The sequence below is a fragment of the Falco peregrinus genome, chromosome 1 (assembly GCF_023634155.1).
Source record: "Falco peregrinus isolate bFalPer1 chromosome 1, bFalPer1.pri, whole genome shotgun sequence".
Classification (NCBI taxonomy): Eukaryota; Metazoa; Chordata; class Aves; order Falconiformes; family Falconidae; genus Falco; species Falco peregrinus.
In genome coordinates this window covers 95,642,699-95,668,160 of record NC_073721.1, presented here as the reverse complement: position 1 = coordinate 95,668,160, position 25,462 = coordinate 95,642,699, and the positions used below count along the sequence as shown (strand labels likewise).

The 25,462-nt window shown below is 46.8% G+C and overlaps 1 protein-coding gene across 4 annotated transcripts in view; it reads left to right on the top strand.

The window, feature by feature from the left end:
• Positions 1-25,462, top strand: part of FERMT2 (FERM domain containing kindlin 2) — a 52,043-nt gene that overhangs the window by 18,896 nt on the left and 7,685 nt on the right. For 2 of the 4 annotated variants that reach the window (XM_027794632.2, XM_055807771.1), the window contains exons 2-10: positions 766-999; positions 13,139-13,273; positions 16,939-16,971; positions 17,426-17,651; positions 17,805-17,907; positions 18,239-18,346; positions 20,188-20,322; positions 22,406-22,455; positions 25,110-25,234. In XM_027794632.2, coding sequence (XP_027650433.2) covers positions 766-999; positions 13,139-13,273; positions 16,939-16,971; positions 17,426-17,651; positions 17,805-17,907; positions 18,239-18,346; positions 20,188-20,322; positions 22,406-22,455; positions 25,110-25,234 — 1,149 coding nt within the window. The remainder of the gene's footprint in view (positions 1-765; positions 1,000-13,138; positions 13,274-16,938; positions 16,972-17,425; positions 17,652-17,804; positions 17,908-18,238; positions 18,347-20,187; positions 20,323-22,405; positions 22,456-25,109; positions 25,235-25,462) is intronic. The other 2 variants (XM_027794633.2, XM_005243000.4) reach the window with 1 other exon arrangement.

The following is a 25,462-nucleotide window of genomic DNA, read 5'->3' as shown; positions in this document are numbered from 1 at the left end:
ATGCTCTGTGGGAATGCTAGGGGGCTGTGGGGAGAGCAGGGCAAGTATTAGCAAAAAATATTCCATGTATTGGGGAAAATACTGCGCGGTAGCTGTCTTTTGTAGTTACGACTGTGCTTTGGTTCCCCAAATGCTTCCCATTTTGGACATGACCTTCAAAGCCCCGATGGTTACACCCCTGCTGGAAGGAGACGTGGCTGTTGGGTTTTGCACTGGTTTTCCTTTGGGAAGTAACTTTCCATTTGATTTGGGAATCTTCCTGGGGTTTTTTCTAGATACTGAAAGACCTGGAGGAGACACAGTGTTTCTATTTAATTCTTCTTGCAAACCTCATTCTAGTTCTGCTTTCTGTGTGTGCTGAGGTGGCTGCACTTGTCTTTGTGTAGTGCAGGTGTCTGATATGGTGAGGAAGAGGAAACTCAAGAATTGAGAGTTAACCTGAAAATCTGTGCAAAATCCCTCCTGGGGAAGGTGTCAGGTCATTCATGACCCCCTTGGTTTCACACTCCAGCTTCATCACCGCCGGGCTGAGCAATCCACGTACACATTGTGTCTCATTCTTACTCCTCTTGGGTTCTTCCGTACTTTCCGAGGTGGCTTCTGGATGCTACTGAGTACAAGCAGTTATTTGTATCTGAAGAGGGCCGTCAGTGTTTTTGGATTGATAGTTGCTCTTCACTTAAATGCATTTCAACTTCAGCTTTTGTCTTTTGAAGGCTAATTCTGGTCCTAGTTTTAACTGGTAAAATGGTTTCTTTGTTCTAGATGTTAAGAAAGACTGGTCGGATCACGCGCTGTGGTGGGAAAAGAAGAAAACTTGGCTCCTTAAAACACACTGGACGTTGGACAAATACGGGATACAGGCTGATGCCAAGCTCCAGTTCACACCTCAGCACAAGCTGCTTCGCCTGCAGCTGCCCAACATGAAGTACGTCAAGGTGAAAGTCAACTTCTCAGACAGGGTCTTCAAGGCAGTTTCTGACATCTGCAAAACGTTCAGTAAGTAGCGAGTGCCGAAAGCCACCGGTGGGGAGGTTGTCGTTTGCTTTGGCTCCTGCCTCTGCTTCAGTGCACGTGCTGTCTCATAAACTTACTAAATCGCGCGTATTTTCCAGCTTCAGACAGCCAACAGTCACTTGGGCACCAAGCAGCCTGGATGTCCGCTCTCTTTCCCTTGTGAACCTAACCTTTTATGTGCAGATACTTAAATAATGAGACCAATTGTACCGGAAACATAAGAAGAAATACATATTCTGTGCTGAATTCTGTTCTGCAGCAAGACTGTTCTCGGTTTTGTCTTAGGCGAGGCAGTAGCAGCCCTGCTTTATGTTAAAGCTGCTGGTGTTGGGTCGTAATTTTTTTCAGCAAATTTATGTGCTAGATGAAAAACAAACTCTGAAGTAGGAAAGCTGCCAGCTCCGTGGGTTCTTTCCAGTGGAAAATCATATTAGAGATTAAGTGATGATGCTTCACTGTAAAACTGTCTGGTGGAGGGAAGGAACCGAGTCTCCCTCTCTCCTCCTCAACTCCATGCTCCTTTCCCACATTGAGAAGAAGCCCCAGAAGAAAGGGTGGATCATTTTCTACCAGATACACAGGGCTTTTGTCAGGCTGCTGCTTTTGTGCATCACTTTTTACTCTCTTCACAAATTTCTCATTCCAAAACCCAGTGCTTCTTTCTCCACTCCCGAAAAAAAACCCACCCAGGAGATAACTCTGCTCCAAGGAACTCGGATAAGTGCTCAGCACAGGCTCCATACTGATATCCTTCCTGGTTGCTCACCTCCGAAAGGAGCCTGCAACCTGACCTCAGACATAGTAAATCTATTTCTGCTCTCAAAAAGCAGCAGCTAGGGTTACTCTTGGCTGACCCAGTTGTTTCGTGAGGCAGGAAGAGCTCAGCTGTACGTGCAGTGTTACGGTGTGGCCACCAGTGCATCTGTGGTTAGGTTGGTATATATAGCTGATTACAAATCTTTGCTATTTCTTTCCTGGGTCTTTTTAAAAATATAAATATTGGGCAATTTCTCCTTAAAATAGAAAAGGCTTAGCCAGCGTTATTTCTGAGTCGATTTTGCTTCCCTCCCCCCGGTCTCCCACTGCCATTTTTACTGTCATGCTAGACAAGAGAGGTCACAAGCATCTGCTTGGTTGCTGACGAATCTTTCTAGCAGTGAGTCATGTCAGGAAATTCTGATACAGTTAATCACATAACAAGAGATCTTTCACTGAGACCACTGAGCAATCAGAACCTTACATGGGCCTGAAGCAGCTATTTATTCAATTCCAGGTCCCTCAGTGTATTTATGAACAAACCAGCAGAATAATGCTAATATTTAAAGATGTGGAGGGGGAAAAAGCCGCTCGGATAGCTGCAGCCCAGCTGTGGTAGGGGCTCCCTGCAGCAGGCAGGCAGGACACATCTGTTGGAGATCGTTCTGACTTCCCTTCCATGGCATCCATACTGAAATAAATGTTCCCAGCTTTGGGGAAAGCAGGATTTTTGCTGGAAACTTCACTCTCCTGTTAGTGACTCTTACCAGCCCAAGCTGTTTGAGGACAGATGGAAAGTATGTGGCCGAATACAGCGATTAAATCTTGCTTAGCCCTTGTCTTTATGTTTACTGGGAGCCAGATGTTCAGCAGAGCTATGGGGAAGATGGCCACATCAGCTTTTTATTGGCTTGAGGGAAGGGGGGATCAGGATGCGGGGAGGCGGCAGTGCTGGAGCTGGAGGGGCTGGGATGCTCTTTCCTGGACCGCAGAGGTATTTGGACACCTATATTTTTATTTTTAATTTTTAGGTACATGTGAAAGATGTAATATCTAACATACCATATATATTAGATATAATATACAGATGTATATTTTCTATATCTTTAAATATGTGTTCAAATACTGCTTTTTTTTTTTTTTTTTTTTTTTTTTTTAAATATATATAAAAAATATAGGTGTCCAAATGCCTCTGTGGTTCAGGGAGGAGCTTCACAGTGGAAAGAGATACATATGTGGTTTGGTGCTTGCCCCAGGAAGTTCTCAGTTCATGTGTATGTATGATCCAAAAGCTCCTCGGGGCAAACACCAACCCACTCCATGCACATGCCCATCACTGCCTGCCCTTTCTTCCTCTGCATGTGACCTTGGTGCTGTGCCATAGGTCAGACATGTCCTCAAGTGCGGGGTCCTGGTGCTGAGCATAGACGATGGAGGCAGGAGCTAATCTCGGCTGGGAGGTCACACGCTTGCTGGGCAAGAGGGGCTGCTGCTTTCTACCATGCAAAATCATCCCGAGGGTGTCATGCTGAATTTGCACAGGACATTTCATTCCTGGAAGGCATGGGAGATATCTGCCTGCACCTCGGTGCCTGTGGCAGCTTGCCAAAAATGAGAGCAGCTGTAGGATGGTGGGGTCATCCTGGCTTGGGGAGCTTGCATTTTCCTTTTTTTCCAACGTAACCCTTTCTCAGGGTCGTACAGACCGTGCTCTAATACTTTCCCAACCTACCTGTTTCCCTTTTCTGGTCCCATCCCCCCCCAGATTAGTGTTTAGGCTGCCCCATTTTTCTCCATTTATATTCCCCTGCCCTCTGCAGCATCTCTGCACAGGCTGGTGCAGAGAGCACTCGTAACGTGTATTAATCATGCTCATTGTCTCCCCAAGGAAAACTGAGTAGATATTTCAAGGCACAAGGGGAAAGAAGTAGTCCCTGCTCTAACAGCATAGTTTTGGTCTCTGCACATCCCCGGAGTTCTAAAGTTAGGGTCCAGTGTGGCCAACGTCCAGCCGACAAAACTGTGCTTGTGAGTTGCTCGTATTTTGGCTGTAAGTGTTTGCTGTCTTTGCCCCTGGAGCATTTAATTACACACTTCAGTAATTTTAGCGTATGGCATGATTAATGAGTAATTTAAGTAATTCCTCATGTTGCCGGGACTCTAGCTGGTTGCATTTATAAAATCCTCTATACACAGGCAGGAACACACTTGAGTGGATTATTTAGGGTTGTGCCTTATATTCCCTTTATATTGTACCCAGAGGTGTCACCATTGCAGCGTACAGTTGCTTTTTAAAGAAAAGTCTCTATTCTTGGGCAGAGTGAAGTTACTGCAAAGGGCAGCTCTCGACACCGGTCAGGCTGCGGCTCCCGGGGGGCAGCTCGGAGGTGGCTGTGGGAAGATGCTGGAGCCACTCGCACATCCCTCGCTTTCTTGGAGGTCGTGCGAAGCCGGAAAAAAACACAATCTCATTCCCAGTCCCTGGATTGCAGCCCCTCAGTTCCCACAGGCACAGTCGGGAGGGTTAACAGCACGAGTTGACCCTGCCTGTGGTAGCACAGGCAGGAGTGGGCAGGAGGAGAAGAGCAGGGTGGTGGATGAGACGGGCAGCCCTCACCCGAAGGGTGGCCTGGAAGCCTGCCCGGGAGCAGCTGCTGGCAGGCAGTGAGGGCTTGAAGGGCCAGCTTTGATCTGCAACTAAAAACCAGAGAAAGAGAAAGTAAAACTTCACCTTTTTTTTTTTTTTTTTTTTTTTTGAGCAGCACGGGTTTGTGCTGCCTGCCTGCCTGACAGCAGGATGTGGAGGCTGGGATGGCGTGCCCCCCTCCTCTCGTCATCCCGCTGGGGAAATATTTCTGCCCAGCGGACAGTCCTGTCAAATACACAAATGCAGTTTGATGGGGCCGCAATCAACGCTTTACTGGTGTGGGTGGGAATATCCGCATTGCAAAGTGGGATTTGGGGAGACAGGAGATGTGGCTCCATTGCAGAGCTCCCACTAACCCATCATCCTACATGATAACAAACAGAAAAATCCTCTTTTCCTCCACGATGGCTTCGTTTGATTCCAGGACAGCAGACGCCTTGCTCATGCCCTTAAGCCGCTCCCTTAGAGCGATCACTTTTCTCCTGCTGCTGCCTGAATTTTTTTTCCATGTGTCCTGGGAGCAGTAGGGGACTCCAAGGAGGATCTGCTGCTGCTGTGTGGGCATGTGGGAGAGGAAAAGCAAACAACAAGATGTGAGTGTGATGGTTTTTTCCCATGCCTTGGCGTTTCCTGCTGCAGCGATGCTACTTCTCGTGTAGAAACAGTGTGTGTTGTGGAGCTGCAGGGAGAGGAGATGCTGTGATGGCATAAAAGGTTGCATCCTTCTCTTCTGGCTGTGAAGATTTGGGACCTGTGCTACCTTCCAGCCTGAGCAGAGGAGCAGGGTTTGTTCTGGATGATGCTGGTGGGAGCCGGGAGGGGGATGTGGTGCCAGAGCTGGGAGGAGGCAGCTCTGGGAGGAAGCACTCCAAAATTCATGACTACTCCCTCCCTTACCCACCCTGAGGCTGTGGAAGAGGAAGAAATTCCCTTCAGGTTTTTGCGGGTTTTATTTCCCCAGAGGCTGGTAGGGCATCACACCCAGCTCCTGCCTAGTAATCCTCAAAGAGCTTAATGTGAATTAATCACCTGTTTTGGAAAACAAAGGCTGCAGAGCATCCTGTGGTGAGCAGCAGCAGTTTCCATGCCCTATCCCCTCTTGCTCCAGTCCCCAGCTCTCCAGGAGGGAGGTGTGCCACGAAATGGGGACCCTTCTTGCATAAAGGCTGGTCCCATCCCAAGGAGCTTGTGGGGCAAGGGAAGGAGGTGTGGGGTGCGGAGAGTCCCACAAGGGTGATGGGCTGCTTCCCCTCACCTCTCCTGCCCCAAAATAATGAGGTGCCCATGACTGTGTGACTGATGGGAAGTGACAGTCAGTCTTCCTGCCTTCAGCCTTCAGCCACCCAACGCAACCCGAGATGAGATGATGGTGGCATTTGGGAGTGGCATGATGCAAGCCCAGCCCGAGGAAGGGGACACCATCCAGCAGTCTAGATGCCGAATATGACCCTACCTTTTTTTTTTCTTTATAAATGGTCTCTGCTCCAGTACAGAATGTCCTCTGACTTCTGAAGTATTTGTAATATTTCCACACCCAGTTGCCAAAAAAACTTCTATAAAAAGCCACTGGTGGTTTTTTTTCTTTCTTTTCTTTTATTTTTTTTCCCCAAAAACTGAAACCCTTTGGTAGTCTGAGATGTGCAGCATCCCCAGGGCTCTGCCAGTGCCTGTTATCACACGGAGCCACAGCCCCGGCATGGTTGCTTTCCAGGAGGCAAAGCTGCCTGGAGTTACTCCTCACCATTGCAAACCTCTTCAAACCCTTCTTTCTTCCTTCACACCCCGCTGGTAAAGTAGCATTTTTCCTAAACTAATGGAGCTGAAATGGAGTCCTGGTAGATGCATGTGCGCATCTCAGACAGGTAGTTGGGAGTGACTCCAGCATCTCGTACAGTTCAGTAACGTCGTGAAGATGCTTGGAGATGGCATTTACATACCGGTGTGGAGACAGATACAGTGAAATAGAGATGAAGGGTTTGCAGCCTTTTCCTGCCACAAGCAGAGAGGTTTGGCAGTAGCACAGCTATTTCTAAATATGTCTAGGGGATGGGTGTGGAAGGAAATCTTACCATTTAGAGTCGGCCAAATTGCAGTGTACTCAGCTTTTTAAATGGTGAGATCCAAGTGTACTGCTGCCAACTTCTTCATTTCGCTATTTTCCTCTTTTATTGCTTGCCTATATTCAGCCGCAGCTGTTGCGTAGGATCCAGATGAATACCAGAAACTGGTGTAAGGGAAATAATGAGATTTAATTGCAAAGTGTCTGAAATGGAAAAATACTCCCCTTATTCCCCCCTCCCCAACCCGGTCACTGTTCTGCCTGTCGAGTAGCGTCAGGTTGCATGTCACCGTGTGAGTCAGTGAATTTTTTCTTCCTTACTCTGCTGTTGACAGCGACCCTTTAAATAGACTTTCATCCTGAAGACATTAGGAGATGCTGACAAACCCAGTGCCACTGCCTGCCTTAAGATTATTCCGATTGCTCTTTATGGTCTGATGCAGAGGGTGTAAGTGTATTTTTTCTCTTGTTTGTGGTGCTTAATTTAATTGAGTTTAATTTGAGTTTAGCTGCAGTTCACATACTTCAGGGGCAAGGCTTGAAGTGCTGGCTATATTCTGAGAGGCATCCAGATAACTGGAGTCAGGATTTTGTCCTACTTGCAGAAAAAAAACATGCAAACATTCAGCATTTGCTGACTCTGTCTCTCCAATGGCCCTTTTTTTCATCCTTGCAATAATTCTCAGCTCCATCACCACTGGCTGCTTCCTCCTATTCCTCCTCCTCTGGGTCCGTCCCAGACAGTGGTGCCTGGTTTCAGCTCTGGGTACCACTTGCACAGATGGGATTTGTCAGCTGATGCAAACCCCGCTGATTTCGGGTTTTGGGTGGTTTTGCACATCACTGCTCTGACAGCAAGTCAGCAAGTTAATAGGCACTTGGGTTTTCCACCCTGACGTAGGGAAGGCTCTGGCAAAACCCCTGCCAGGGTCAGCCCCAGTTTGGTCTGTGCTTGTGGCACGCGTTGGGCATCTCAGGAGGCTTTATGCGATGTCCTAGCTGTGTGGCCTGGGGCAGCAAGTGGGGAACTTAGCTTTTACCCAGATAAATACTTAAGCACCTGGGCAGCTGAAGAACCCATAATAAAATGTTCTGAATGTAGGCAGGTGTACAAACCTAGTAAACTGTGCGAAGGGGGTGAGGACCTGCTCCACCATCAGATACTGCCCAGTGTCCGGTACAAGCACAGTCTTATCTCCAGGCTCGTCTAAAGTTATGTAAGCCTTTTTTTTTTTTTTTTTTTTTTTGCCTCTGGTCTGTTTTGCGAAAATTTATCTCGAGTGAATTTATGTTGAAGATAAGTCACATATTCAGTTCTGTAAATTTACACTGTGAAACACGATCCATAGGATCACTTATTCCAAAGAAAAATACTTTTTTTTTTTTTTTTTTTTTTTAAAAGTCTGAAATGGGAGGGAAATGGGACTTGAGGTCTCATTTTTCCAAGAATCATTGTAGTGGTGAGCAAAGGCTGTAAGTTTTATGAGTCATTGCTTCAAGACAGTGGTGATCCAGTGCAGAGATATCCCACTTCAAAACACATTTCCTGATGGAGGGTAACTGGATCAGCATTAAAGAGAGGATTTCCCCTAAATGCTGTCGGCGTTACAAGTAAAATTACGGAGTTTTTATGGTTCAAGAGCTAACCAGGCAAACAAGCCCTCTAGCCTTTTAAGGGAGCCAGAAATTGGGTAGAAAATGGATGCTGAGAGAGCTTCTGTGGAGCATTAATTTCCTTGTCTACCAAAACTGTGAAACTAGTGTGATTTCCCATAATTTCAATTTTTGGGGAAGTCAGTACATGCTCAGAGAGCCCTTCCAGTCGATGTTGTATTGTGTATGTAGGTGATGCAAGAAAACTACAAATCTGATTTCTCATGGGAGTGAGTGCCCATCCCTTGGGGAACAAAAATCATCACTGTGCCCCCCTGACCCCTTGGTCTGCTGCTTGGCAGGATCTGGGGACTTTGCATCTTGGATTGGGACAAAGCAGCAAAATCACCCCTTCTTCCACACTGAGACACATGAATTTCAGTCCCATCTCTGACCGTGACTGCTTTCCCATCACAATACACCTTGGTGGTTAAAGGTGCAGCAGCTGCAAGATATACTTGGTGAATTTAGCGCAAAAGAGCGTAAATTGGGAATTTCACACCCTGTAAGGCAGGTGTGGTTTTTTTTAAAGCCAGTTTTCTGCATGTGGTTGGTGCAGTGCCCTGTGAAGAAAGGAGGGTTTCATCCCAGCTCTGCTGTTCTTCTCTGGATGGGAGATAAATGGGCACAGCTGGGCTGGGGGAGCTGGGCAGTGGCTGGATGAGAAATGAGGGATTACATGAGGGAAAAAAGGCCAAGGGTTTGCCTTCAGCAGGAGACAGCACAGGCACGAGTAGGCTCTTGCAGGCAAATGGAAAAGAAGATGGTGTAGAGAGTAAAATGGCTTCACCCAACAGTTGGAAAAATTTCTCTTGGAGGTTGAAAGCCACCTTCCTGGTCATGTTTTTAAAATGCCTCCCATGAAATGCATGTATGTGTGCTCCTCTCACCAAAGGGCATTACCCTCACTTGATAAAATTATAGACTCACAGAACGGTTTGGGTGGGAAGGGACCTTTACAGGCCCTCTAGCCCAACCGCCCTGCAATGAGCAGGGACATCTGCAACTCCACCAGGTCACTCAGAGCCCTGTCCAACCTGGCCTGGAATGTTTCCAGGGATGGGGCATCTACCACCTCTCTGAGTTGCAAATCCCCTACATTTGATGAGGCCCTTCTGCTAGGACATGGACATGGAGCTCAGCAATGTTAGGGATCAGCTGCAGCTGGTTCAGCGTGGGCTAGAGGAGATGTCAAAATACAAATGGTTCCTGCTCAAATCCAGCTGAAAAATAGTTTTGGACCAGTTTTTGGTGGGCGCTCTCCCCTCTGTATGGAGGACGCCACATACTGTCACAGATGGTTTCTGCTGGTGGCTGTCACCAGCAATGCTGGAGATGCTCAGTAAGGGGCCAGATAGCTGGGTTTTCACACACTTGCATAATAAATAGAAATAAAATGCTAAAAGGATCATTTACAGTAAATTCTAGTAGACGTTGCCAGTGCCATCTGTCTTGTGTGTACAGACAAGGAGTCTCTTTTAAAGCAAACACAGCCCTGGCCAACGCCATCAGTTGAAGAGTCAACACATCAGCCTTGTTCAGATGGTCACTTCTCCTGGTCCACCCACATTTCACTGACCCTTTTTCCTTCAAAGTGACCTTTGGCAGGAGCAGCCTGGCTTCAGCTGGAAAATGTGGCTGGAATAATTTACAAAGGATTTTGAGTGGGAATTTGGGGCCCTGGGGAGATGTTTTACCCCAGGTGAACAACTCTAGCAAATGGGCTCCTCCAGGTACAGTGGGACTTCGTAAAAAGCCCAAACCTGTATAAAAGACTTTAGTTTTTTGCACCACTTGGATACTTTTGGATTCTTCTCTTCCTGTTATAGCCAGAAAACAGGGGCTGAGGCTCTGGAGCAGTTCCTTGTCCCCGTTTCCAGTTAACTGGAGCCCTACCATCTGCAAGCCCTTCCATCCTGGGATAGGCTCTGCTTTAGTTACAGTAACTAAACACCATGTTTGCCAAGCCCAGCTCTATTCAAAACACTCTTTAAGACCCTTTGTATGCTTATTAAGCAGCAGCAAACATTTTTTTCATCAGTAGTTTACTGAAAGATTGAAACGTGCAAAGTTGCTTCTCACTTTTTCTCTAATTCTGGGGTGGGAGGTAAAAACCACTGTTGCTCTTCTGCTGCTTTTCTGCTCTCTGCTTTTTAGCATAGCCAGCTTTATTTTTAATTTCCCCTGCAGCCCTCAGTTGGCTTCAGTAGGTTTGCAAAGTCTCGGGAGACAAGGGTACATCCAGCAGACGGCTGTTTGGGAGAAATTTGCAGCTTAGCAATGGGAAACGTGCTCAGCTGCAGGGGAGTGGGGATGCTCTGGCATCGCAGGGATGCCACTGCCTTTGCCATGTCCCACAGCCATGCACTGTTTTGAAGCAGCTGCCGAAAACTTGCCCGTATCCTTTGTAATCTGACGATAGCGTCATGAACGACTGAGAGACTATAAAAAGTCGCTTTGATATCAGATGGTCAAGCTTTGGGTAGTCTCCAACAGATTGCTTTCAGGAGCTGAGCTTGGCCCGGAGCCCTTCTCTTGGCCTCTCTGAATGATTTCAGCTGAGAGGCTGTATCAGTTGCTAATGCACCATAAATAAACATCAGAGTATAAACCTTGCTAGCAAAATACCAGGGGAACTCCTCATTTTAGGCTATGCTGCATGTTGTCCCTTGCGCATGCCCCTGGTTGGCCCAGCAGATTTTTTCTCCATGAGGTAGCTGGCAGTGATAAATGGGAACGCGTAGAGCTGTCTGGATTCATACTGTAGGTATTTATTGCTAGAAATGGTCAAAACGTTGTGCAGTGAAACTAACTCTTGGTTAGTGGTGCAGAGGCGGGCTTTAAGTATGACGATGTGTATGTAGTAATGATAAATCAGTGTTAAATTCAAGTTTAAATTAAGTGAGGCTTATATATAAAAATAAGTAAAAAATACCAATATTAGATCAATAAATAGCTATAAATATATAAATAAAAATAAAGCTTAAATTAAAGCTGTGCCAGATGAAGGTTTGGAATGGGAGACCTGCGATATGGCAGATGGTTAAATCCATAAGTGCCCAACCTTTGGATTCGGGAATGCTGGGACTGGCGGGATCTATCCCTGGCTGTCACCTAAAGTCAAATCCATCAAATGCGACAGGCACCGCAGGGGTGGCGCACAGGCTGTTATTTAAAATAGCAGAAAAAATAAAGGGAAAAGCACAGGTTATTTAAAATAGCATCACGGGGAGGCTGTCACTGTGTCCTCCCCGGGAGGGGACAGTCCATGTGCCAACCCCATGATGCTCACTGTGTCTATAAACAGGGAGGTGAACCCGGGGATGTGACCTGTCAGGGAAGCCGTGCTTCAGCAATTTTTTAAAAAAAAAAAACCAAGTTTTGGAATGTACTGTTTGTAATGGCAGCCATCCCCTGACAAATGTGGGAAAGCACTTTGGGTTCATCGGCTCACAGTGTGTCCCTGGATGGGGCGAGTGGGGACCAGAGCCTGGCTGCCAGGGTGATGTTTCCCTGCTTGTTTACAGTAAGAAAAGGTGCTGGTGCGGGCAGGTGTGAGTTGGAGCGGTCACATCTGCCATGGGGTTGTGTCCCCTTTGGTCACAAGTTGGGGACCAAATTCCAGCTTTAATTATAATCCCGCGCCTGGGAGCGTACAGCAAACTCCCACTGCTGCCAGTGTGGTGGTGAGATATGAGCCCTGTAACTTTTCCTTGTTAGAATAATGAGTTATTGTCTCGTTCAGCATTCCTCTCGGTGGGAAAAGTACAGCCTGGCTGCAGCGCAACCAGCTCCCTGTCCTCTGTCTCCTGACCTCCCTTGCAGCTACAGCTGCAGGCTTCGACGTGCAGCCGGGATGGGTCTGGGGGCTGCTTTCCTTAGGGCATCCCAGCAGCAAAGCTTTGCACATCTCCCTGCAGCTGAGCATTTTCAGGCAGTACATGCGAAAAACCAGAGCTGAACGTGGACGACCAGCTGCAGAGGAGAGCTCTGAAACTCTTCCTTCCAGGCTCAAGCATGACCCATAATCTCTTTTCCAACCCAAGCTGTACTTCAGAGCTGTCCGACCGCCTTCCGTCATTGCAATAGGATGGCTTTGTGCCCAGGTGAATGCTTTTCCAGGTCAGTTCCCACATATCGACGGAGGACAGTTTAGATGGAGAGGGTCTTTTGCTCCTCTCTTGGTTTTTGCAGGGCCGGCGAGGGACTCCTGACTCCCCTCCAGTTCCTCTGTGGTTTCAGTGGTATGACGGATGGTGGGCTCCACGTTCCCAGAAAGGTCCTTCCCGCTTAGAAGCGACTGCAGCAGGCAGGAGCAAACTCAGAGTACAGCCTTAGTGGGAAACGGCCCTAAAATTCTCTTTTTCATTAGCTCCCCATACTCCAATGGCTTAAAACACAAACATGCTGTGATGCTCTTCATTTTAAGTAACATGGTTTTAAAGTTTTTCAGGCTGGTTCTGGGCAGGGAAATAGGAGAGATTTGCTGTGAAAAGGAAACACTTCGGCCAAGATCTCTTTAAAAAGTGGGTGCCTTAAATACAGGCTCTAAAATTTCCAGTCTTGGGCGTAAATAAATGGTTTAACTCTTGGATTGCTCCTATGGAAGTGAGAGTACCTGGCCTGTTGCCTAGGTGCCTAAATAGGGGGTTACATGCTGATTAATACATATAATTTTTTATATTAATATTTACGGTAATGGGTGGGAATGGTACTAGGCTCTGTCGCAGGTTCTGGCAGTGCTTATATTTGCATTTGAGTGGCTGTGCCTGGGCAGTTCTGCATTTTACCCAAATGCTGTGTTACCTCTCCAGCCAAGGACCATGTTTGTTTCTGACAGGCTTGCAGGGAAAATGTGCTCAACTTGATTTTTAACCACTGCAAAGCAGGAGTATCAGCCGAGGGAGATCCTGCACATTGCTGGATATTGTTTCTAATGGGAAGATATTCTTTTTTCCCCTTTTTTTCCATCCTGCCTTTATAAAAGTGGTCCATTTTCTCCCCAGACATCAGGCATCCAGAAGAGCTCTCCCTTTTGAGGAAACCCAGAGATCCATCAAAGAAAAAAAAGAAGAAGTTGGATGATCAATGTGAAGATGACGCCTTCGAGCTGGAGGGTCCGCTGATCACGCCAGGGTCGGGTGAGCTGGGGCTTGCTTTGCGAGGATGAGCTTGCAAGAAAGGGGTTGGCAGGAGGCAAGCAGATAATAAAATGGGGGGGAAAATAACATAGCGGTGTTGGTCTGACCTAACTCCTTAAGGTCTGTGCAAGGAACGGACCCCAGATAAATCCCACGGATCATGCAGGGCTGCAGCACTCAGTCACGGTCACACAGATGCATGCCTGAAGCTGTCACGCATATGGGGGAGCAGAAGAATGCCAGACTTCATAAAATAAAACAGAAACCAAGTGTGACCACTTTAACACTCAGATTGTGTTACTGAAAGGTTTTCTTACCCTATTAAGAAAGGAGTTAAATGGAAAATCTTTCCTAATGTCAAATTCCAGGTTTGTTTTAGGCAGTACCACTGCTCTACTCCTTATAGCCCAGCAAAACCCATTGCATTAGTGTTTGCTTATGTTAAGGGTGTAGCTATAGATCCTAATGCTAAAAAAACCCTTTTATTGCTGGGAGGGTAGTTTACCAGTCTGGCTTACAGAACCAGAGCAGCATTGGTAAGAGAATTACTAACGGAGTAACATCACTAATGGAGTAACATTGCTGATGGAGTAACATCTCTTGCCCCAGGCAGCAAAGTGATACAGGGAGGTGTTTGCAAGCAGAGGGTTTTTTTGGCTCTGCTCCGTGGCTGCTGGAGGTCTGGTGTTTGAAGGCAAATGGCAGGAGTTTAAACCATAAAGTCGGCCAAGTGGGAGCACTTTAGCCCAAATGGACTTGTGGAGAAAGCCGCAGTGATGCACACTGCTGGGCAGGCAAGACGTGTCTGGCTGCCAGAGCTCTTGGGTTTAAATCCAGCGATAAGAAGGAAGCAGGGCAGATTTAATTAAAAAAAAAACAAACTTGGAATTTCATAAAGTTGTATTAATTGGTCTTAAATTAAATGAAGTACAAGTGAAGGTCATGCAGTGTGGTTAGTGCCACTTGTGACTCTGAGCTTGCAAGGTTTTGGCTGCGCAGGGCACGGGCGAGGGCGATGATGCCCTCGAGCTGCCGTGCCAGAGTGATGTGCACATGGGCTCTGCAGGGAGCCATCAGCACGGGTTCGTAGCAAGGGAAAAATAATTCTTCTTTTGCTCCGGTCTTGCTCTTTCTCCTCTTAGTTACTTGAAAATATTTCTGGACTAGTCCTCTCCCACTCCTGACTCAGGCAGTTTTCGCTGAATCAGGCAAGGCTCAATTTTCATTTTCATTTGGCATTTTCATCTTGAAAGTCCATAATTAACCTTCCCAAAAGTCAGCATTCACAGAGGGCATCTCCATTAGAGTAATAGGAAATACTTGGCCTGCTTCAAGGGAAATATATGCAAAAGATAGCTTTTTATTTTAATTAATTATTGGTCTTTCAGTGAGTAGCTTTGAACTATCTTGCTGGTTTTGCTTTCCTTGTGAATGAAAGTACTTTTGCTGCAGGTTTTAATTACTGCAGCTACCTGCCATGTTTAGGTGCCATTAGTTAAAGGTCATGGTTTTAATCTGAATAAGCTTTTTGTAGTGTTGTTCCAACATCAGTTTGTGTGCCGAATACTTCTGGAAAGTGAGTTAATATTTCAGGATCTGCTTATTTCAGTGCATGAAGATGTGATGGGCATGTTTTGTCACCGAGCTCCCTGTACCTGGCAATGAAACCATTTAAATCACTGTAGGCAGAGCTGTCAATACACCCACAGTACATGTTGCCCAACACTTTCCATTAGAAGACCTGTATTCACTTGTTTATAAGTTTGCCAAACTTACAGCTATTTCACCTGGAACTTTCCATGACATTGCCTGCCCTCAGGCATATTCTTTAAGGGAAGCTTCTTCTGAGATGTTTCAGATGTTTGGAGAAGGTCATGAGGAGAACATCCGAGGGGAAGCTTTGCTCCTCTGGAGTAGACACCTGAACGGAGGAATGTGGGGAGATGTCCATGGGAAAATCTGCCTGATTTGGGGCAAGAAGTGGGGTTTTCTTCTGATGGCCCAGTTAATGCTCAGCCCTGTCTGCTTGAGCCACGTGAAGGTGGAGGCTGGCACACTGCAAGGGCAGATGGGGAGGAAGCAAGAGCATCTCTCGGGATGCAGGTTACGGATGGTGCTGGTGCTGTATTGCTGGTTCTTGTTAGACTGCTCTGTTCTAGCATTACAGTGGTCTGTGGGGAGAGCACGTTTCTGCCACCTTTATAATCATAGTATTGTAGAATATCTCAGGTTGGAAGGGACCATAAGGATCACCAAGTTCAACTCCCAAAGTATAAGTACCTGGTGTAAGTACCTGGCAAGTTGCCTCTGGCCTTCTCCTTGCAAGTGTGAAGCTTGAAGGTGGATATCTCCATCCCTTGACCATTTCTGCTGCTTTTTTGCTCATGCCTGGTTTGCTGGGTTTGTCCTGAAGGCAGGTACACACAGTGCTTACTGGTCCCCCAGGTCATTAATACAAACCGGGATGCTGGCAAAACTAGCATGAGCATTAAAAGCATCCTGGTGGTTTTCTTGTTCAATGGTGACGGATGGTTTTCAGTTGTATTTTCCATTCTGTCAGGCAGTTTAGAATCATGTTTCTGTATTAAGTTTCCTAACCCAGATGTTGGCTGTCATTGACATGCCACTGATTCAAACCATTCTTACTGCTCCTTGAGATACCCATTGCAAAAACTGACAGTTTGGAGAGGTTTTTCTGTTGGTTTGGTCTTAGACTTTTCCAGATGTCTTAGCTCAGCGTTCTATCATGTCTTGCTCACTCAGAGAGGAGGGATCATTTCGAGTGAGGAGGTGGAGGGTGGCCCGAGGTGGTTCAGGGCAGCAGCATGAGGTGGCACAGAAGACCTTGCTTGTGGCATCTCAACCCTGCCACATGCCGCCTTTGACACCCTCAGTAGTGTTTTTGGAGGTAGAGTGGAAGAGCATCGATTTGCACATCTGAGTAGGCTTGTGATTTTAAAAGGACACAGATCTTTCCCAAAAAGCCAGTTCATTAGTGGTCCTTCTAGGTACTGGTGTGCAGATTTATGCCCAGCAAGTGATGCTGAGCTTATTGCCCGATATCCACATGCAGTGGAATTACTGACATTAGGATACAATCGTGAAACCTCCCTTATTTTGAAAATCTGGATTTTATATTCTTAACTTAAAAACCAATACTCCTGTGAGATGAATAGGGACTATTTAGCTCTCAGCTATTTTGGAGGATGAGGTACCAAGCTGGATCCGCTTTCTTCTCTTCAAATTTGTAATTTTAAGAAGGTTTTTTTTTGGTCTGCTTTGAGTCTGTATGAACTGTAAAGCTTTAAAAGGCCTGGGAGTAATGTGGGCTTTGGGATCAGTTTTGCACCAAATCGCACCACTTGCTCAGCATATTAATACCAAATTTGTTTGGCCGTCTCAGCAAGCTTTTCCATCCGTGAAATGCCGTGTTTCCGTGCCCAGCTGTTTCTTGTAACGTGAATAAAATAACGTGGAGTCACTTTGGTTGCTTTGCCTGCCGAGTCCACCAGCGCTGCTGCACACACTCAGTTTGGGTGGTTAAACCTTACCTGTGCTATTCTGCCCTCTTCTGAAAATGCCCATTTTCGGCTTCTGTCCTTTCCTTCTCTCCAAGTGACTTTCTCTCGCCTTCTCACTTCCCTCCTTTCTTTCCCTCTCTATAGGCACCGATATTCTTTACATCGGCCCCGTCAAAGGTGAGCTCCACCTCAGTAGGACTTTTGCGCTCTGCCTCTGGTCTCTTTGGCTGCGCCCTTAGTTTATTTTCCTGCTCCTCTAAAACTTTTGACTTCCAAAATCTTTAAGCAACAGGTAATACCGGTAAGTTGGGGGCTGTTCATGTCCCAGGTGCCACAGAAACACAGGGGGAAGGAGTTTCCTGGCGTGGGAGAGCTGCACCTTTTCCCATGAATTTGGGCTAGGATGAGTTTTCCATTAGTTTTGCTCTCGGAGAAGAGCCGAGAGAGAGGGACAGCTTTTCATGGGAAAACAAGCAGCACAGCGTTTTCCCATTGTGGAAAAAAAAATGGTAAAAAAAGGGAAGTTTTTTCATCTGCTGGCTTCAGGTTTGTGCCTCTGAGTTGGCTTGGTTGGGAGCAGGCAGGGCTTGGCCCTGAGCTAACTCCGAGCTTCTATTCCTCTTACCGGTAGGAAACATATATTCAAGCCCAGGACTGTATAGCAAAACGATGACACCGACCTATGACGCTCACGACGGCAGTCCCCTGTCACCCACTTCAGCCTGGTTTGGTGACAGTGCCTTGTCGGAGGGCAACCCGGGCATCCTGGCCGTGAGCCAGCCCGTCACCTCCCCAGAGTCCTTAGCAAAAATGTACAAGCCACAGGCACTGCTCGATAAAGCCAAAATCAACCAAGGGTGAGTTAAGGATTTTGTCTTCTGCTCTTTTCTTCCTTTTTTGTTTGGGTTTTTTTTTTTTCCCCCAATATGTGGTTTTAAGTTGCATTCTTGAAAGCATCACAACTGCACCAGAGTTTTTTGTGTGTGTTATCCCATGTTGACAATTTACAGGTGGCTGGATTCGTCCCGATCTCTTATGGAGCAGGAGGTGAAAGAAAATGAGGCTTTGCTGCTCCGGTTCAAGTACTACAGCTTTTTTGACCTGAATCCAAAGGTACAGAGCTGTTGGTTTTTTACTTGCATCTTGCAGGCAAAGGCATTGAGCGAATGATGCCTTTATCTCTAATGTGCTTTTGTGTTGGTAAATCCTCCACTGCTTTGAAAATTGGTCATGCAGGCATCAAACCCAGGTTTACGTGCTCCCATGTACCAGTTCGCTAATGCTTAGGTATCACTAGAGGGTTGCTTAGAGCCACTCTGCTTCGGTGGCAGAGGCTTTTCAGTCTCAGATTGAAGTGTTGTGTTGAAATGAAACACGTAGTGGTGCGTCTTGAACTGAGCTCATACATTTTACAACCAGTCTGTGTTTTTGCACTGTGCTGTAGTATGACGCGATCAGGATCAACCAGCTGTACGAGCAGTCCAAATGGGCTATTCTGCTGGAGGAGATTGAGTGCACGGAGGAAGAAATGATGATGTTTGCGGCGCTGCAGGTAGGAGGCAGCCCAAGACACTTACAGTTTTGGTTAAACTTGATTTTGTAGCTTTGCAGACCTCTCTGTTGATGAATGTTGATTAACACAATAAGGGAAAACTGCTGTAACTGGTCTTTGTCTTTGGTGGGAGCTTGGATTTCCCATGCTGGTAGAGGTCAGATCATTTCCCATCTCCTGATACTCACTGGAGCTTATTAGGTAATTTAAATATTTGCTGCTGATTACTTCTCATGAAAAGGAACTTGACCTTCTTTTACCAAACATGTTTATGTCTATCTTAACTTTTAGTTTTGCCCTTCTTAAAAATCCCCAGTAAGTACACTAGGTTACTGAACTATGTGTTTCTGGCACGCTGCCCCCCAGACAGCTGGTGGTAGTCTGTGGGTTTCCCAAAACTATTTATTTATCTGTTTTGTGAAATACTTGGTGTGATTTGGCATAAATACTACACCTGCTATTGACATCTGTAAGATGGATGGCAGGCCATTTGCTACGTGTGGTCTGGCATGCCTTGTTGCTGTAGGAGGCAGAAATATCCCCATGAAGAGGAGGGCTGTCTGCTCCTAGAGCCCTTCCTAGGAAAAATAAGAGTGAAAACAGAAATATGAAGACTCTCCAAGTAGTCCAGAGTGGGTTGGATGTGGTCCTTTGTGTGAGATTTTATGGATGTTTTGGTTTTCTTGGGGTAAAAGATGCAATGGATCCTCCCAAATTGAGAGGAGTGGCTGATAACACCAGAGGGTCGTGCTGCCATCCAGAGGGACTTCGGCAGGCTGGAGAAATGGGCCAACACGAACCTCGTGGAGTTCAACAAGGGGAACTGCAAAGTCCTGGCCCTGGAGAGGAACAACCCCAGCACCAGTATATTCTGGGGGCCTCCCAGCTGGGAAGCAGCTTGGCAGAAAAGGACCTGGGGTTGCTGGTGAACACCAAGTTGAACATCAGCCAGCAAGGTGCCCCTGGAGGAAAGAAGGTTGAATGGTATCCTGGGCTGCACTGGGCAAAGCATTACCAGCAGGTCGAGGGAGGGGATCCTTCCCCTCTGCTCAGCACTGGTGGGGCCACACCTGGAGTGCTGCATCCAGTTCTGGGCTCCTCAGTGCAAGGGAGACAGGGACACACTGGAGAAAGGCCAGGGGAGGGCCACAAGGATGATGAAGGTCCTGAAGCACCTTGCCTATGTGGAAAGGCTGAGGGAGCTGGGACTGTTCAGCTTGGAGAAGACAGGGTTCAGGGGGATGTTACTAATGTATGTAAATGCCTGGTGGGAGGCTGGAAAGGAGCTGCAGCCAGGCTGTTCTCAGTGGTGCCCAGTGCCAGGACCAGAGGCAATGGGCACAAACTGAAACACAGGAGGTTCCCTCTGAACATCAGGAAACATTTTTTTACTGTGAGGGTGACCGAGCACTGGCATAGGTTGCCCAGAGAGGTTGTGGAGTCTCCATCCTTGGAGATACCCAAGGCAACTGGACGCTGTCCTGGACAACAGCTTTAGGTGACCCTGCTTGCACAGAGGGTAGGACCAGATGACTTGCAGAGGTCCCTTCCAACCTCAGCCAGTATGTGATGCTGTGAAAAGAGTTGCTCTGCCCCGTGAGGTCCAGAGCAGTCCTTCAGGGTTCGTACCACTGACTCCTTGGACTGAAAACAGCCAAGCTGGTCATTCCTGTCTCAACTGCGTGTAGGTCTCAGTGCTCGCTAACCTCTGCTCCCGCAGAGGATACGGCTCTGTTTTTCCACTCTCTGCTTCCCAAGCGTGGTGGCTGTGTTGTGATGAGCCCACAGCAGCCAGCAGATCACTGGAGCATCCTGGTGAAGTGCTGTGCTTTGCATTTCAGTACCACATCAATAAGCTGTCCATCATGTCCTCGGAAAACCACCTGAACAACAGCGACAAGGAGGTGGATGAGGTGGATGCTGCACTCTCGGATCTGGAAATTACTTTGGAAGGTGGCAAAACATCGACAATCCTGGTAAGGGCTGCAAGCGTGTAGTGGCAGGGCAGCTTGCACGTCCCCTCCCCACCTCACACAAGGCAGGAATAATCATCCCAAGCTGGGAGTTTTCCCAGGCATCCAACCTTTTTTATTTCCTTCCTCTCCCCTTTTTTCTGTTTCTGCTCTCACAGCATGAGGAAGTTCCACAACCCAGTGAAGCAACACAAAACATAGACCCCAATAATATTTTCTTTAAAATAGTATTTTTTTAAAATACCAAAAGGTAGTTTGGGTGGGAGGGAACCCCGGGCAGTGTCCAGCATGGGGCCAGCACCAAGCTGGAGCTCTGCTCTGAGCCCAGAACAGCATAAAACCTCTTTGAGCACATGGACGTATTGAACCGCAGGCTTCATTTAAGCTGTAAGACTGCCTTCTGTTTTTGGGGGGTTTGCAGTTAATTTAGCAGGGATTGCTCAGCCAGTCCTACATACCCAGCTCTGCGTTGTTGCAGAGGTCAAGTGCAATATTGCTTTTTTTCCTGCTGAGACCATAACACCAAATGGTGCTGGAGAAGTCCTGGAGGAGCCAGGATCTTACTGAACTCACCCTCCCCCCCGGCACCAAGCCACCTTCCTGGTGAGATAATGGGAACCTAAATTAAAATTAATTTTGACTCTGTTCTCGCTACTGACTTTCCAAAATATGGAGTTCTTCATGCTGAGGTTTCTCTTCCACTGTTTTTAATTCATGGCAAACTTTTACAGCACCTAAACAGCTGCTGTGATTTTCAGAAATAACTTATGCTTATGGAACCCTATTTTTATTAGACTGGATTTTAGCCTGGAGTGGGCTATGACTGAATTTCAGAGGATTTCAGGGTTTTTTTTTCTGATATGCTGTTTTAACACTGGTTTTCCATCTTTAAAAATGTAAAGTCCAAGAACTAAGCTGCAGAAAAACCACAAGGTCCAGTCAGACTTGGCACAGCACAGCTTTTCCAGGCATTTTTCACATTTATACCATCTCTGAGTTTCATTTTAAGTTCTTTCAAACCCTAAAATCCCTGAAATTTTCCAGTCTTGCACTTCATGTAATTTTTTTAGGCGTTTATGAAGGGTCTTTTTGAAGTTAACATCCATACTTAGCCTGCTTTACTAGCATTAATAACGGCAGAAGTTTACAGTATTAACCAGGCGCCACAGGGAGAGCAGCACTGCTTTGGTGCGACAGAAACGATGACAAGCTTTTATCACCAAGGGATCTTTTATAATATCTTTGCAAAACCAGATTTGAAACACAGTACTAAGGAACAGTCCCTGCCAGATAGGAGTGAAGACAACAATGATTCATCAAAAAAACTCCATCCTTTTCCATAGGGGTTGCTAACACTAGCCATTTCCAGATGCATTCGAGTAATTGAATATGGATAATGGGCAATTACTGGATTGTTTGTTTAGATTCTGCATTTTTTTCCCCGTGGTATCTATAAACAGCATTGCTCATTGCAGACGGAAAGTAAACTGTCTTGCTACTGGAAGCTATTGAAGCAGTTTTTGCTTTTTCTGTCCTTCAAAAACCCTTCAATTCGATCTCGCGGGTATTGCGAGTACCACCCTGTATATCTTCCTCATGCAGAGCATGAAGATAAACTCAATGTGAAAAACGCTGGGGGAGAAAAACCTTTCTAGACCGTCAGAAAGCCCTTCCCCAGTCCTGCAGGGAGGTGCAGAGCAGCATCTTTTCCTTTTGTTTGGAACATAACCTAATAACTAAGGGAGGAGAAAAATCCCTGTGTGAACACGAGCCGGTGTGACCGCCGGTGACCTCACGGGTGGGAATTGGCTCCGGCGGCAGCAGCAATTCCTGAAAGAAAACTAAAACCCTGTCCTCTGGTTTCCTAACAGCACTTCTGTGCCATAGATTTTTTTTCTTTGCTTGCTTCTCCCCTGAAGTGGATGAGGCTTTCTCAGAAGCATTTGCGTGACCCCTGAGCCCCAGTGTTGGCCGGTGAAGCTGCCACCAGCTTCCTGCCCCGTGCAGCATCGCTCCCCTCCTGGCCCCACCACCGGGCTCCGCTTGCTCGGGCTGGCGGGTCAACGGGATAATCTTTACTTTTCAGGGTGACATCACTTCCATCCCAGAGCTTGCCGACTACATTAAAGTCTTCAAGTAAGTGCTGATGGGAAGAGGTGCTTGTGAAACTGGTAATGTCTGTGAATAATTAATAGTCCTACCGCCTAATATCCTTTTTTTTTTTTTTTTTTTAATCCCCTGGCCTTAAGATCTTGCTGCGCACCTCTATGTTACCTTGTGTGAAAAGCCACCCAGCAGCAGCTGCGTAATACCACAGCTCAGCATCTGTGCTCTTTTACTATTAAAACATTTTCCTTCTTTATCCTGTAGCACAGTCACTAAGAATTTCACACTGTTCGAAATATTTGATACTGAAGTTGATTGGTTCTTAGATATAAAACCCAGGATGTTTTCCCACCATTGCTGCCCTAGCAGGTACGCATCCCTCCAGGAGAGCTTGCTGCATCCCGTAGCCAGCAGCATGTGCTGGGATATTTCTCTGACATGGTTAATGCTCAGGAGATAATCAAGCCATCCTAAAATTAGGACTGAGACTTAGAAACCTCGCTCAAATACTTCTGCTGGTTTGCAAGAGGCCAGATGAATTCTAAGCAGCCGGGATCCCAGTCTAACTGCCCTCTCCTTGCCAAAAGGAGCAGGTTAAGCTGACTCCGCTCCTCTTCCAGCTCACTCAGGATTTAGGTGTTTTTTTAATTTTGCTTGGACTTGGACAGTGTATGTGGAAACTGGGAACAGCAGCGTCTGGACTTTGAGTACAGTTTGGCAGCCACAACGGTCTTTTGCAATTTATTGCCTGCTGCGGCAAGGGTTACGGTGAAAGTTCTGGAAACTGGAAATAATGAGATTTCACAGCATAGCTATAGGATATAGAAGAAAAGCTGTAGGCAGAGAAATAGCTCTGGAACAAGCCTTTATTTTATTGTTTGGTTCTGGAGCCAGAACCTAGCACTTCTGTTCTGAAAAACTCTCCCTCTCTGAAGGCTAATTAATAAGGTCTCCGTGTGGGTCTGGGCTTGCGGTCTGTCTTAACTGGGGCAGAGTTTCAGGGCTGCAGCTTGTGCCCTGCATCTGAGTGGGTATTTTTTCCCCCCTTGAACAAGCAAACAAACAAAAGACTTGCTTTTTCCTTTGATGCGCTTATTTGGCAGGACTTGGGGAGCTAATGGCTTGCAAATTGGAGCACCAGTTGGTGGGGCAGGAGATGGAGCAGCAAGAAGCTGCTGGTTCCTCACCTGGCGCAAGCCCCAAACCCTGGGGTTGGGATTTGAGGCCGTTCTGCCACGGCAGAGAAGCACAGAATTGCCATTTGTTCCTAAAATGGAGGGCCAGGAGGTATTTTAGTTCCAGAAGCCCAGTGTAAATGGCGCAGTTAGTATCTGGCTCAGCTTTGGACGTGCCTCTTGTCACACTTCGGTTGGGGAGGAGCTGCAATATATGTCCCAAGTATGCCGTATATGTAAGTCCTATATATATGTCCCTATAAGTGCTTGGTTTTGCTGTAGAGACTTGGGATGTTTCTCTCTCCCCTGCCAGCCAGGTTACCGCCTGTGCCAGCCAAAGTGCTGCACAGCACTTTGCAGTTTAAAGGAGCCCTCAAAAAAGCTCAGGACAGTAAAGATGTAGTAAAGCATCTTTAGTGAAGGATGGGGAAACCTGCATGTGTAGGATGACTTCGCTGTAGGTTGGTGACTTCTGTTGTGGGAGGCAGCTTTCAAAGGAGATTGTGGTTGTAAAGGTTGCACAGGGCACAACTGTGTGTGTCAGGGCTTTAGGAAGAGGAAAATCAGGAAAGGCAGGAGGAGGAGGCAGCAGATGTCCCAGCCTGGGATGCCCTTCAGGTGTGGGAACAGCGAGGTTCAGGCAGATGCTGTTTCTCCCCCACCTCCCGTTTCCTCCAGACCCATGCACCCAGAGCAGCCCCCAGCATGCTTTTGCTTGAAAGTGAAAGTGCAGAGTCTCCCAGACCAGCAACTGGGGCCATCACGTATTTGATTTCTATAGATGAGGGTTCAGCAGCTGTTTCTGGGATGGAGACGTGAGAAATGCATTGCAGTGAGAGGCTGCACAGCCTTCAAATAAGGTTTAGAAATTAGGGGGGATAAAGAAATTCGGAAACATGCAGCTCTACAAAGGTCCTGGGCTTGTGGTGGGCTAAGCGGGCTCAGGGTACCACCATGCCAGGTGGTCGCTTTGCTTTGCTGCGGGCTTGCAGGGCCGTCAGCTCTCCGCAGAGTCAAGCAAAATCCATGTTTTCCATAGAAAAGAACTGAACCTTTTCTGATGTGAAATGGAGTATTTAAGAAGAAAACAACAAGTGTATTCATGCATGTGCTTGACTGACAAGTCTTTTAGAAGTACCGCTTCCTTTCAGAGCTTGAGCAAAGTGGTTCCAGTTTAATGTGGCGAGCAAAGAGGCATATTTTGCAGCGGTTGATGGGCATGTGTATTTTTGTAATACAGTTCTCCAGCTCCTCCCACCTTGTCCCAAATTAGTGGGACCTCCATGGGACTGAAGAGTCCAGACTTGCAATTGTAGCTCAATTTCTTGACCCAACGTTGTAGCGAAGGGATGGCGAGTGGTGGCTGAGGTCCCAGGCAAGGACTATCACAGGGGCAAGCAAAATCCAAGCTGCTGACACCAGATTTTCAAGGGTGAAACAAGTTTCCCGGTGCAGCAGCTTGGTTTAGGAGCTTAAACCAAATGTCATGTCCCTCAACCTGTCTGGCAGGCCCAAGAAGCTGACATTGAAAGGCTACAAGCCATATTGGTGCACCTTCAAAGATACCTCTATCTCCTGCTATAAAAGCAAAGAGGAATCCAACGGGACTCCTGCACACCAGATGAACCTGAGAGGTAAGTTAAGCGGAAGCCCTGTTGCATTTCATTCCAGTAGCAGGCTGCTTCTCTCGCATCTTGTTCTAAGCTATATTAAAATGTATAGTTTTTTATTGTTACTTTCCTCTGCCACCTAAAGTTACAGTCTGCTTTTTACACTGAAGAACCTAAATATTTACAACCATCTTCTAATAAAATAACAGTTAAATATTGAAAATAAGATTTTTCTCATAAAATATGTTTTCT